Source organism: Echeneis naucrates, chromosome 11 (assembly GCF_900963305.1).
Source record: "Echeneis naucrates chromosome 11, fEcheNa1.1, whole genome shotgun sequence".
Lineage (NCBI taxonomy): Eukaryota > Metazoa > Chordata > Actinopteri > Carangiformes > Echeneidae > Echeneis > Echeneis naucrates.
The window spans coordinates 3026733-3041267 of record NC_042521.1 but is presented as its reverse complement, the minus strand read 5'-3'; the positions used below and the strand labels follow the sequence as shown (position 1 = coordinate 3041267).

Below are 14535 nucleotides of genomic sequence, written 5' to 3'. Positions count from 1 at the left end.
AGTAGGACAGGACAGATTTACAGGCAGATTCACTTCACATCATATAAATCACTGGAATCAGACACAAAGCCTTTTGTTGCCCATATATAAGTTCATTTTTTAAAAATCTGTTGTGCCCCCAGTGTGCGTTTTTCTCCTGGTTGTGCTCAGATAGGATCCAAGACGACAAACTGTCTTGGAAAGCATTTATGGGTTTGTTGCAGTAAAACGACTTCAAATTAGATTTTACATATTTTAATGCATACAGAGTTAACCTTTAGATGGCTTTAGTGTGCTCCATTAATACATCTAATCCACAAAAAAGAGTCTTCAAACACAGCCACAATGTCACAGAGTCACTGAGAAACCACTGGAAGAGAAATAAAATTTTCAAATGTAGAGAAAATTAGAAATGTAAATACTTGGGAACTCATTTTTTTCAAGCAACTTGATACTGTTCTCCACGTTATAAGATTAAGCCTAAAATGCTTAACTATATTGGATAAATTTCCAACAAAAAAATTATTTACAAAAAGAATTGCAAAACCACACCAGGGAATGGCCACTCCACTGATGCATCTGCATTTTATTTCCTTTTTTACCTATTTATTGTTGTACATATGCATGTGCCCTCTTCTTCTACATCTTATGTTTAATACTCACAAACTGCTGCTAAACAAAGCTTTGCTCTATTTGATTATTTCCAATGACAACACAACATAGTGTTTTCCTTACTTTATTAAGTTTTTCCTCATAGATTATTACATATAGTTATTTTCTTATAGGCCATAATTTATTCAAATTCCTAATAATCCATTAATAAAACTTCAGTAAACATTATTATTATTTTTTTGTTATAAAATCTACATTAAAGCATGCATCCGTTAGGTCCGCCATGTTGGATTGGTCACCTTTACCCGCTCCTTTGACAAAATAAGGCGGGAAATCATTAGACAACAACAACAACAACAACAAAAGAAGTCAGGCAAACATTTTTCTTTAATTAATTAACTTGATTAAAAAAGTGGAATTATAATTTTGTACCTTTTTTTGGAAGTTGACTGAGCGGGAATCTAGCCGCCATGTTTTTTTTTTTTTTTTTTTTTTTTTGCCGTACGTTAACGGAAATGAACCGTTGAAGAAAAATGATTAAAACAAAGAAACAAACGAAGTTCCGTCTGCCGTTAACAAGTTTAACTGCGGTAAAGGAGCACACTGATTTCACCGGGGTCATGTTTTTGTCCAGGCCGTCACCGAGCCGCGGCCTCCATCTGGGGGCGCTCCGACTCCAGTTTTCCGGGTAAGCTAGCTTAGCTCCCCCCCTCCCCGCCGGGTCTCCGAATTCCTGCGGCGGAGGTTCCTGGCTCTGCCGGTAGAGAGGGATGGAAGACAGCTTCTGGTGGAAGAGCCGCCGAGAAACCTGAGCAGAGGAAGGGGAGAGAGGATCGCAGTCAGACAGAGACCGCAAAGCCTCGCTCTGAAGCGGCCATTACTGGCTGGGAAGCACGCTGGCCCGCCTCAGGCTGGAATAGGAAGCCGGAGCCCGGGTACGCTTTCGCCTGGAGCTCCGCTGACTTGGAGACGGAAACAGCCACCCCCCCCTCCCCTGCCCGCCCCGGCTGTCTACCGGCACTCATCCGGGGTGTGAAGGAGATACTCCCTCCCTCTCTCTCAGTCGCACTCCGGGGCTACAAAAGGCAGCAGTCACCGGCTGGAAGCCGACATCCAAGGAGGGACCGGCCGGAGGAATCACACCGCGACGCGACGCGACCGTGTCCGGCGATAATGATAGATTTATGTAACCTTAATTCAAGTTCACACCTGCGTCTTTAACGTCCTACATTTTCATAAATACGCGCTCATTTCGTTTTTTTTTTAATATAAATTATCTGAAGCATCCCAGAGGATTATCTAACCCGCCCTGGAAGTGAGCTGCCGGGCTCTCTGTGTGCGCCAATGCATCAAACGGACCCGTTTACCGGACGGGGCTGTTGAGTCGGACGCTGACGGGGAACCGGAGCCAAAGCGGGGGCTTGACGCGCAGCAGCGGACCGGGTCACTGCGGTAGTCTGCAGGCCGAACCCTCTCTACTCGAAAGCCGGCTATAGAGGAACCATGGCGGGGTTCATACCGGGTCTGCTGCCGACAAACCATTCCCAGGAAAAGGAGTTCGCCCAGGCATACGAAGATGTGCTGGAAAGATACAAAGGTAAACCGTGTACACAATCATACATTACAGTTAGTTTGAAAGACATTAGTCAAAGCCCCAGAATAAACAGGCCTTCTACTGCTGTCACAGTGTGAGGCGACCTAACTTAAATAATAAATAAATAAATGTGTTCCTCTGGGAATATTCAAGGAATGTTCCAGTTCTTCTGTCAGTGGATGAAAGGAACTGCGTGAAAACACCTCAGATATGAGCCACAAAGTGTGTCTGAAAGTGTAAGTCGATCCTTGGGCAAACAGCCAGCTCAGTCTGCCAGTTTCATAATTCAGATTGTTTCATTGTTGATAGTTTGGATAAACAAAGAAGAGCTTCTGTCACTGCCAAGTTGCTGGCCTCCCTCTGTAATGCACTGGACAGGGGAAAATTGCACACCCTGACTCCCTTGTAATCATTTGTGTGCTTTTGAGACAGAAGAGGAAGCAGTTTTGTGAAGACCCCCCCCCCTGCAAGCATCAGGGAATTTTCTGCACATAGCTTTTTGTTTCGCCTTGTGTTGGCTGTTTGTCTTGTAAATATCAGAGCTGCAGTGGAAAAGGTTGAGTTTGTTTTGATGGGGTTTTAAAACACTGCTCTGTGTGATGCTCATTCAGGTACCTGGTCAGCTTCTGTGAGAGCCTCTGGTATTGTCACCACCTACAGCTGTGGCGTAACCACCAGCATTCAGACTTTCTGTTTTATAATTCCAGAGACAGGGGCGCTTTAAAAATGAATGCCTCTACTGAAATTGCCTGCTGTTGGGAGGGGGTTGGAGAGTGTGTTTGTGTGTGAGGGAGAGGATGGGGGTGCAGACAGCCAATAGACTCAGGTCACATCTGTGATGCTGGTGCTGATGAAAAGGAGGTGGTTTTAATTATTGATCATTATAATGAAACTAAACTCCTTGGGGTTTGGGACGAAGCCTCCGTGTGCTGCCTGTGAATGTGTGTGCGGGAGACAGGTTGAGGCAGACAACCTGGGATATGATCAGGTTCATGTCAGTAGTTCTTTCATCCTCCAACATCAAGTATCTGTGGAACCATCTTGTCTAAGCACAGAGAAAGATTTCCTTTGGCAAATGTCTCAGTGATGGTTTGTAGCATCTTTGCTATGACAACACATTGTCCAGTACTTGTGATTTGCAGGCCCTGGATTAAGATGTCTATGGAAAGTGAAAACATGTGGCCCTGGATAGTATCGTTGATAACTGGAGTACACCTTCACCAAAATACATGCACATTTATGTGGGCATCTGTTATATAACATGATGGTCAAGTCTTTTTAACCCAGATATTAGTTGCTTTTCTGCACAGTAGGCAGTTCACATGAGGCATATCAAGGCACAAATAACAGAAATAAACATTACATTAAATTAGCAATACTTTACTCTTTAATTTCTGGGGTCGAATGTATTGGATAATGTGATAAATCCCCAGTGACAATAGATGTCTTTAGACTTAAGTCCGTATTTTATTCACACACTTGAATGTTAAAATAAATCTTAATCTTAAAGTTTCTCAGGAGACAGTTGGACCTCCATTAATTCTCTCTTGTGCTGTGGTACAAAGACTGTAAATATAGAATGGCTTTACTTGAGCACACAAGCAGGTCTGCAGTCCATTTCCCAGCCTGTAGCCAATGATTGCTCTTCATTTAAAGTGCCATTTGTCGATCGCAATCGCAGTTGAGCTTTGTCTGTGAGCAGAATTACTTTGCTTTGATAAATAAATATGGCATTAGATGTGGTGTTTCCCATGAGAGAGGCGATAAAAGGAAGGAACCATAAGCACATTAATTTAAGTAAAGCTGCATGGACATGGGTCTCTCAGGCCTCTTGGACTATTAGAGCTGTCAACACGTAACAGCCCCAAATTCCCCAACTTGATCACAGGTCAGTGCTCTCAGCCCTGACATTCATGATTACTACAGGCCTAATTCTGGTCCTCTATTTTTCCTCTATATGACAGTTGGATCCACTGAGCTTTTGCATAGATCTTATGTTTCATCAGGTGATACACTCACTCTACACCCAAAACCTCTAAAACAACTTTGTGCGGGGCATTTATGAAGTTTATTTGTGATACTCCCAGTCATGTAGCTGAACTTTAAAGTCATTACAGATATTACATATTTGAAAATTATGCTCCAAAACAGAGAAAAGACTCTCATATATGTAACCTGGAGCAATCTTCTTAGATTGATGGGTTGTTGTGTGTTTTCAAGCGGCAGTTTCAGGACGTGGACTTTTGTGTACTGTTATACATCAGCTCATCTCCCTCGTCAGTGCTGTAATGAGGCTGCAACCCTATAGGATGCGTTCTGTGTCCTCTAGAGTCTCTCCACTACAACAGGACTTGTCCTGCAATATGTCACTGTCTAATCACGTTATGCCCTTTGAAGATTGTTAGCTGTACTAGTGTGCCAGCCATCTTGGATGATATCATGTTCGCACCTGTCCTTCACTCATTCTGTGATGTATTGTCATTCTTCCTTCTCTCTCCTGGTGGTCTGTGTTGCAGCATTAGATTTGTCTTCACAACTACTGCCCTGTTTGTGTAGTTTTCCTTGCTCTGTCAGCTGTGTGTGAGTCACGTGTAGCAGTTGTCAGAAAGAATACACAGGGAAATGTGAACTTGGCATCTTGCTTTCAGCATCACTTGACTGAAATTGGAGCTTTGACATTAGATACATCTTAAATCATTCACAAGAGCGATGGAGTATTTGTGTCTTACACTTTTGTGTCAGTATATGCTTGTATCTAACTGTACTTTGTAACAATGATAGGATATCTGAAGCAACAGATATCCTTGGTAATATATGGAAAAACACTGGGATATGACTCAGAAAACACTTAGACACTCTTAATGGAAAACCAGATGGCTTAAGGGAGATTGACAGCAACATTCACATGAACGTATTATTTACTCAAGTTGCCCCATGGGAATTATGTCACCAGTAACACAGTATAGATTTATTATCCTGTACTGTTTGTCTTTCTCCAGTAATCTTAATTAGATAAGTATAATGGCATTTACATATCGAGAGTTTAGCAGCTTCAAAGTACATAATGTTCATTAACATGGAACATTGAAAACTTCATTCCAGTTAGAACCAAATATATGACGGGAAACTTGGAAGGAAACTAAACAGGAGGTCCGGAAACCCACTTGCACATTACAAATACAGACAGGAGAATATCTGAGCTGTCTGTTTATGTTCAAGACACACAAAAGTTTTTTGAAACAGTTGCACATAGTGATGAACTCAGTATCTTAATTTAGTCCTGTAGTTTTAAAGGTTCTCAGATTGGCATGTCAGGCAAACTGACAATATCAAGTGTGTGTAGTCTTGGTCTGGTGTGTGTCTGTTTGTGTAGTCAGCAGGATTAACATGGTTGCAGATTGTTGGCTGAAGTTGATTTCGAGATGTTCTGTCTGTATACTTAGCATCTCAAAGTCATCAGTCTAGAGGCAGTGCCAGCTTCAGGGAGGTCAACCCTTCTGCTGCCCTGTTGATTTATTGGCTGCTATGTGGTAGAGAAAAACAGGAATACTGTTGCTTTTTCTGTCCGTCAAGATGAATGTTTTGCTTCAAAGTCAGATCTAAGTGGGGTTGCCTGCATTTGTAGATGCATTTTTGAAGAGCAATAGCAACAGTTGATAAGGGCATTACACTTTTTTGACTTTTTCAAAACTACTACTCTTTCATTAGCAGCGACTTACTGCAGCATATTTTCCAGGAATGTTTCCAGTAAGAATACTGCCAATATTTTAATATTGCAAAACCTCCAATACTTTACTCACACATTTAGAGGTCACTGACCCAGAAGGAGACAGGAAATTCACAGAGCATCAGAAAGCATCAGGAGTTCACTGTTTGCTGATGTCCCACATTTTTCTTGGCCAAAGGAAGTTGCAGACCGGTACGAACTGTATCCTGCCTCTCCAGATCTGTATTTGTGTATTTGTTCCTGCCACTCCAGTTCTTTACATGCTGTGGACACCAGTGTTCTCCCAACAACCTCATGAACCCTATTAAAGTGTGTCTGTTGCTGCTTTCAATGTGCCATCAATGACAGAGTCTCTCTGTCATATTTCCTATCTTTGTGCTTCTGGACTATTGTCACCGCAGTATGCTCACACTGTAGGAAACATTAGAGAAGAGGATGAAGAGATGGACAAGGAGCAAGAAACATGGGTGACTCAGAGCTGCAGTATCAGGAAATACTGGAAGAAGAGACAGGATGGAGAGACAAAAACAACTAAGCGAAAGCAAAAAAGCCAGACAAGCAAGGGAAGAGAGAAAGACATGGAAGCTATTGGCTGGTCCCAGAGTTGGATCGTTATAGCTAGATTTTTCCAAATGGCCTAGTTTTTCCCCTTCCAACTCCCTTGGTCCTACTCTCCTCTTACTGTAGATTCCTACCCGCAAGAACACAACCTATCTCGCCACTCTCATTCCTTTCTATCATCCTGCAAAATTTCTGTTTGTCTCTCAGATCCCACTGTGTGAGTGTGGTCAAGGCTTTGGTGGCATTTTTTTTATTCAGCTTCATGAGTTACTGTTTTGGAGACTAGATTCTGAAACTGAAATTACTTGGTTCTCAAGTCACCCTAGATGTTGTTTCATTTGTCCTTTTCTCTCTCTGTCCCTCCCATGCCCTTCTCAGTATTTCAGTACTTCCTGTATTTTCCTCACATTTTTGCTGCTTTATTCAATTACATTCTAATTATGTTACTCTGTGTCTATTCCTCTCTCTTTCCCTGCCTCGTCCCTCCTCCCGTCCCTGCTTTCCCACGTTACTTCCTGTTTAGTCACATTCTCCAGCAGCACTTGACTGTTTGGGCAGGAAAACCAAACGCTGTCAGAGCTGCAGCAGGGAAAACCAAATGCTTACCGAGCCACAATTTGTGCACTGCTGTTTGCGTATGGAGAGGGGGAAGGGGGGTGGGGGCGCTGTTGGGGAAATAAAACGCTCCCAGTGTTCTTGGGCAATTCTGGGAGGGCCCCCAGCCTGCAAGGGGGAAATGAGTTGTTATAAATGCATTAAAAATGGAGACGAAAAACTCTCATAGGTTATGTGGAGCATCTGAGCATACATTACTACGTTTAATTTTACGACTAAAAGATGCACATTATTAAACTGGAGAAGAAATCAAATTCAGTAATTAGGAAAACGTATCCAGATAGTCAGTTCAACCTAGTAAATGTATGAGATTTTGTAATAAATATACTTCTCCCTCAGAAATGCAGAATTGCAAAAAGAGGGAAATGATTTTTCATGCTCATTTTAAAAGGAACAGAAGTTTATAGACTGCATGTGAAATAGAGAGCAGACAGAGAAACAATTCAGTTATACAGAGACCCAGCTGCTGTATGTCTAGCAGCTGAAAAGAAAAATTCTGCAGCGCTGTATTGAGATCCGCCTGGCAGTGGTGTCTTGCATTTTTCACATTTTAGCTTCATATGCAGTAAATCTGTCTGTGTAATCTCTCTCCTCCCCTTTTCGTCCTTTGCCCCCCACCCTTTTTTCTCATTACTGTTTTCAGCAGCTCCCTCTTTAGCCCTCGGGGTTCTTGCATAACCAGCACCCAGCTGACTTTTAGAAAAGTAATCAATGAGTTTCATTGTGTATATATATGTGTCAAAGCAGAAAGTTGAGTTGAATGGTCATAAGGGCCGCCTCCAACAAGTGTGAAATATTTGCTCCAATATATAAATGTGTGTGCCTATTTGTGCGCGCGCGTGTGTGTGTGTGTGTGTAATAACAGTGACTCTCTCTTCTCTCAGCAACACACAGGGCCTGTATTCATAGATTGTAACAGGAAAGTCTGTGTGGCTGACCAACATCATTTAAACTTTTCTCAAGTATTACATGGCGGTTGTTACAGCTCCCAGAGTTTTCACTGATACAGCAGAGGACTGCTTGTCCCATCTCTTTAGGCCTTTCCTGAATGTTGAATGTAACTGCTGAAAAAGGGGGAGGACTCTCTTGCTGTGCATCTGTCTGTGCATTAATTTAAAGCAAACAAGAAAGAAAATAGGTCAGGATTATCGTAAGATGTTGCTATCCATGATATTCCTATGTATGTGTGCGTATTCTGCAGAATCCTTGGAGCTTTGCCTCAGTCAATAATAAGGCTCCACAATGAAACAGGATGCACCATGTTTGTCCCACTCCTCACCAGATGTTGGATGTGAAACAGTTTAGTCATTTGCAGATGGAGGTAAAAGTAAGAGATTATCTGTTTTTGTCTTGGCTGTGTGGCACTGACCACAGATCTAATGACTTAAAACGCGGGTATGAATGCACTTACATATTTGTGAACATTGCTCTGAGTTGTAGCTTCACTTCCATATGTTTTGTTTGTGTTAGGGTGTGACTGGGTGGTGGGGAGGGGGTAAACATAAAATGCATGAGAGCTGTCAAGATGAACTAAGATATGAGAGATGGAGAGAAACAGTTGATGAATTAATCATGGGCGCTGCTCTACAAGCAACATAGGGGACAGTGGTTAGTTTGCAGTGAGCATCGATTGCACACTGATGCGGCGGAACACACACATATACTTACACTGCCATGCACACACACACACACTTGTCCCCTATAGGGCATCATTTGTCTGAAGGGTGGATTCTCTGTCACTTCCCCTCCTCCACAATAAGTGCCAGTCGTTGGCCTTTTGGGAAACACTGAAATAATGTTTGGGTGTTAATTCAGGGATTAGCTCATGTCTTGTTGGTTTTCACTGAGGTCTGAAGCTAAACTGCTGATAACACTTTTAAGATTGATCTTGCCCTCTTCCCCTCCTTTCTTTTCACTGTAAAGATTTATTTTCATTACTCCTTTTCTTCTATCTTTCTGTTTGTTCAAATCCACTGGACTGAAGAGAAATTATTCAATTTGTCTTCATTCTGTACTCTCCAGTGTTAATTTCCTAATGAAAGCAGGGAGGTTCAGATCATCCTGGCATTTGAACATTGTTCAATCAGTCTCTATCCTATCCTGTAGAAGGCCTCAGATTCAAAAATGGACAAGTAGACAATACAAATATAATGAAGATGATAATGCTAATGGAACATTTCAAGCTCCATTGATTGAAGGCTTAGTAACCCAGATTATATAATATTTGTTTCTTCTTTTTTTTTCCTCCCGTCAAAATCAGTCTGATGCACTTAAACTCACCAGTGGAGAGAGAAGCCTCGGTGTTGACGCCCAGGGCAGCTAAAGCTTGGGCCTTTCATTGTGTTTGAATCATGCTGAGCTATTGAAACATGAGGAAAACTTACTTTTAGCAACATGATGGCTGCTTTGATATTAGAATATATAAATGGAATATTAACTTGCTGTTTCTTTAATTATTGGGCTAATACTCTATTATCAAGATATTTTTTTAATGTCACAAATAAAGATTCCAGAGTTCAAAATGCCATGGGCTGAAGAGGACTGTGTACTGTGTACACACACCCTGTTTTGTATGTTAATAACTGTGTGAATTGTCGGTCCCATCCGATTGGACAAATGTTTTGCTCTTAAATCCCGTGAGATGAAAGGATGTGCTGAGTGGCTGTGAGTGTCGACCCCGACTTGTGACTGCGAGAAAAGCAGGGTGACTTTTAATCTGCTCCATTTCCTTCAGCCTGTGACTCTCAGCTGACTGCACACTCACTGTAGGATAGTGGGTAGGTAACGCACTGGAGCTGGGCCACTGAGCAAGTACACAAACCAACACAGAGAAAACACAGCAAGGGATGTAGAAGCAGTGAAAGAGTTTCTGAGTGTTAACATCTGATTGTAACACACATGAATCACTTCACAGTTGCCACCATCAGTAAAAATTTTTTACATTAAACTGAAACAGTTAGTAGATTGTTCCCATCGTTCCAGTCAGTGCCTCTTGAAAGTGTCACATGGTACGATATAACTCCCCCCACCCCTTTTTTTTGTACACATTTGATTCAACCAACATTTTGGTTCATAGGAAAAAGTCAAGAGTAAACTGTATAAAAGAAAATGAAATAATTTGGATTGATTCATTAATACATTTAAAATAAAGGATATATTTTTTAAGGTATCTCTGACACAAATATGCCCACCATTGACTTTGTGCTTAGTTTCTTAGTTTCTCTGTTTAATATTCAGTTGTTGATTGAACATCTTTGACTTTGGACTTGTGATGGACATTCTATGAGGCTCTTAAAATAGTTTTCTCTGCTCTGCTTTGATGCCTTTTCCCACACTCCATTAGTTTTGAATGTTCATGTGTGTGTTGGCATGCCTGTGCCTGAGCTGCTGCATGTAAGGTGGTGTGAGGATTTGCCATTCAGATCAGGCTACGATGGTAATCAGGTCCATCCTGCTGGCACGTCATACAGGCAGGTCTCCACAGGAGGGGCCAAGTCTTAATCCCATTCATCTTCTTTACTACACCAACACCATGGTGAGGAACCAGGACACCCCTGTCACAGTGGGCTGATCCATTTCTCCTGGTGTCAGGCCTGTACCACTGATGCTGCCGTTACAGGGGGATTACTGTGGTCCTTATGTAATTGAGCGTAGCACTGACACCGTGGAGAAGAAGTGTGGTCTTTGATTGCATTTTTGGATGACTATAAAGCTGATTATCATTTTGATTGGTGTAATATGGCCATCTAACAGCTACTGTAAGATGGGCTGCATTACAAGAGTTGAATCCCTGTTTTCACTGTTCCCTTTCATGTTCAGACAGCATACTACTCAGATCTGCAGCCACTGCACATGGAAGCACTGAACTGCCGTACTCCCTAACAATTTCTGTAATCAGGTTTCAGTATTTTAAATGTCTGTCTTTTCTAGTATGGAGCTGTTTTAAATCCCACCAATCCCCCATAAGCTTCTTGTCTTTTTTGTGTCAGCATTAATGTCCTCCTTCTTCACCTCCTCCCACCTCTTCAGAAAACATGAAAGATTTTTAAAGTGGTGTGAATAAAAACATGATGAGAACACGGGTTAAACTTTTGTTAATGTTTCTGATAAGGTCTCATTAAAGTGTGGCTTCCGAAAAGGAAATTAATCTCTTTAAAGGGAAACAGTGGACTGCCAGCCTCAGTGGTTTTACTGTTAGCATTTGTCTTTCATAAAGAGTTTTATTAGTCTTTTTATCTGTTTATTTAGTGTTTATTTTCAACTGCTTCTGCCAAAACAATAAAACGTTTTGACTTATTTGAGAGAACAGGTTAAATGAGTAAAATGATAGTTACTGAGGCCGTGGCTGCAGTAAAACACTGGTAATTTTTCAGGCTGCATTAAACAGGCTACTGTAGGTGCTATTATCGTCTGTCCCCTCCCTGACCCACTATAGTACCGGCTGTGTGGTCTTGTGAGTATTAAGACTTCTGATTCATCATCCTATTTTTATCCGTCCTTGATAAAACCCCCATCATATTCTGCTCATGACACACTCCTCTCCCTCTTTTCGTTTTTCTGATTGCCTCTCTTCATTCATACAGAACATGGGACATGTTTACTTCTTATGCCCATTTTCGGTGGTCTTCATTGCAGTTTTTTTTTTCCTTCTTCCTGACTTTTCTTTGCCTTGTTGAAGTCTTCATTAACTATTTTAAACAGCAATTCTTCTGTCTTAGTTTTTTCATTATTCCTGTCTCATTTCCTCTCTCACTGTATCTTTACTAGGTCAGTAGTCAGAGCTGCAGTTAATCTTGTACAGCTCCAGCTTCTTCTCTTAACAGGCTTTGCTCCTAATTGAGAAACTCTAAAATTACCACCCTGTAGGCAAGGATGTCTATGCAACCATGAATATAATTTTCCCTGTGTGTGTGTGTGTGTGTGTGTGTGTGTGTGTGTGTGTGTGTGTGTGTGTGTGTGTGTGTGTGTGTGTGTGTGTGTGTGTGTGTGTGTGTGTGTGTGTGTGTGTGTGTGTGTGTGTGTGTGAGATTCGACCAATACTATAGGCATTGTCAGAAGAATTATATGTTGAATTAGAGGCTGGAATAATTTTAGTTTGAAATGTGTGGATGATGAGTTGATTTTTTTTTTTTTTTTATTTTTTTTTTTTTTGGTATTTCAGATTTTTTTTCTTTCAACTTTTTTAAAGAGGGTTCGACTCAAATCCCAATTCATGTTAGTCTGTACAACATATTTTCTCTTCCGTCTGTTAGGTTGTTTTATGGTCAGTCCTCAAAAAATGTAACTAATTCGTGTGAAAATACAGATATTGACCTGCATGTCCCCACTGAGAGATAGTAACAGTGTGTGTGTTTGATTGAAGGGGAAATCTAAAATATGTTGACTGATGGATCGATTGTGGCTATTGACTTGTATACACACGCACATACTTGATACATGTGGGCGCCTGTGAGTGATGTTCCCTAATAATCCTGCTCTTGATCGCCTGTTTTTTGTGCAGCCACATGCTTTAATGTATGCATTGGCACGGGGCTGCATTTGCACATACACACTGCCTATATTAATGCAATTGTGTATGTCAATGCACACACAATTTTGTGGTATCACTAAGTATGTCAGTGCATGTGAGACCTGGCACGTCCCACTCTCTGTGACCTGCTCCGTCTGTCAGATGGTCTTTGTAGCCTTTAATCTCCATACCTCCCCTCAGAGTGCTGGGCTGCAGACCCCACTCTGGTTGAGCCAGCAGGGACAGTCTTTCTTCTACCTTTATACCCAGTTCATATTTCACCCTGGGTTTAATTAGTTGATTCATCTTTTCTCTTTTTTTGTCAGATTTGCAGTTTTCTTGACTGACTTCTCAAGGGTATATGTATATATTGTGGAATTTCTTGCAGTGAGCTGATTTTAGAGGGGAAAAAACAGAACAATAATGGGGAAAGAGAAAACAAAGCTGCACTGGAAACATAAATTTGATAAGTTAATGTTGGTTTTGGTTTTAAACCAACCCCTAAAGACTCTCTGTGGTCTAACATGGCTTTTCAAAACATACTTTTGTCCAGAACGAAGGACCAAAAAAGAGAAGCAGAGAAGGGGGAGGGCGCAGCTCCTGCCCTCCTCCATCGTAGCAGGTCTCCTGGATTTCCCGTCTGTCACCCCTGTTTGGTTAATCCTCATCCCTCCCTCAGTCCCTCCTCCTGTCCTACTCTGACGTTCTCTCACTCTGCCTCTTCTCCTCTTTTTTAATCTAAGCATTTAATCAGACAATAACATTCCTGGAGGGGGATGGATGGATGGATGGATGGATGGATAGATGGATGGACTGACGCAAAGCAGGGAGGAATGATGGAAACCAGCTATTAGAGGTGTGAAGAGGTTCAGAGGAGGGGGAGGGGACAGAGGAGTGGAAGGAGGAGGGATTGAGAGCAGATGTGTGTGTGTGTGTGTGTGTGTGTGTGTGTGTGTGTGTGTGTATAATTTGTGCATATATTGTCATGAAGAAAAGTGCCAAATTTTTACTTAAAATTTTGTATTTTTTTTAAATGATGATTTTTTCCATAATAGAAGACAAGGAAACACTTTTATTGTCTTGTATTATTGTGTCTTGAGCAAATCGTTGGAAGACAAACCTTGTCTCCACCACAAAACAAATGATTTTTCTTTAGTAGGCTGCCACTCACCTCCACCGCAGTGTAATTATGATAACATAGCTGATAAATGTCCCCAATTACTGAAGCTGCCCAAAGCACTTTTATCGCTTTGAACATCTCTACCATCATGATTGGAATTTGGTGCCCTCATTGCCCATGATGTTTAACCAGGCCTATGTTGGTTACACCTGTCATATTGCAGTCTCAAGGTATTGACCTTGTCAACCATTTTAATAAAGCATGGAGAGGGAGTCATGTCACACCACGTAGAGACAAGCAAATATGTTGTTTCTGATAGACAATGTGGAGGAAATTAAAAGGAATGAAAGAATACTACATGCTGTACACTATTTTCATACAAACACTACGCCAATAAAAATAGACAGTTGTCAAATTTAATGCAATTGAATGCCTCTTGATCCGTAGCCGTTAGTCATATGAAAGGGCAAATGTTGCCATGGGTAAAGCTTAATCTCATAGTGAGTTACAGCATTACTTACAAGTACTACCAGTAAAACAGGAAGAGGGGGAGAAGAGAATTACAGAAATCTTTGTCTGACCCTGAGGAGAGAAATGCTCTCTTTACATTGTGCAATTATGCTACGATTCCTGTTTATTTTAATGTTGACATGCAACCACACATACTCACATTACTGTTATAAACGGCAGAGAAGAAATACCTGTCTGCATGTTTGGAAAAGTGTGTGTGTGTGTGTGTGTGTGTGTGGCAGCCACTAACAGTGACACAGCAGAACAGGGTAAGATTGAGACTGGGGAACATTCCTGAAATAACTAAC

At 41.5% G+C, this 14535-nt stretch overlaps 1 protein-coding gene across 1 annotated transcript in view; it reads left to right on the top strand.

The window, feature by feature from the left end:
* Positions 1-1367: 1367 nt before the first annotated feature.
* The window catches only part of macf1a (microtubule actin crosslinking factor 1a), a 163196-nt gene continuing 150028 nt past the window's right edge, over positions 1368-14535 (top strand). Inside the window, exon 1 of the mRNA XM_029513794.1 lies at positions 1368-2188. Coding sequence (XP_029369654.1) covers positions 2095-2188 — 94 coding nt within the window. The 5' untranslated portion in view covers positions 1368-2094. The remainder of the gene's footprint in view (positions 2189-14535) is intronic.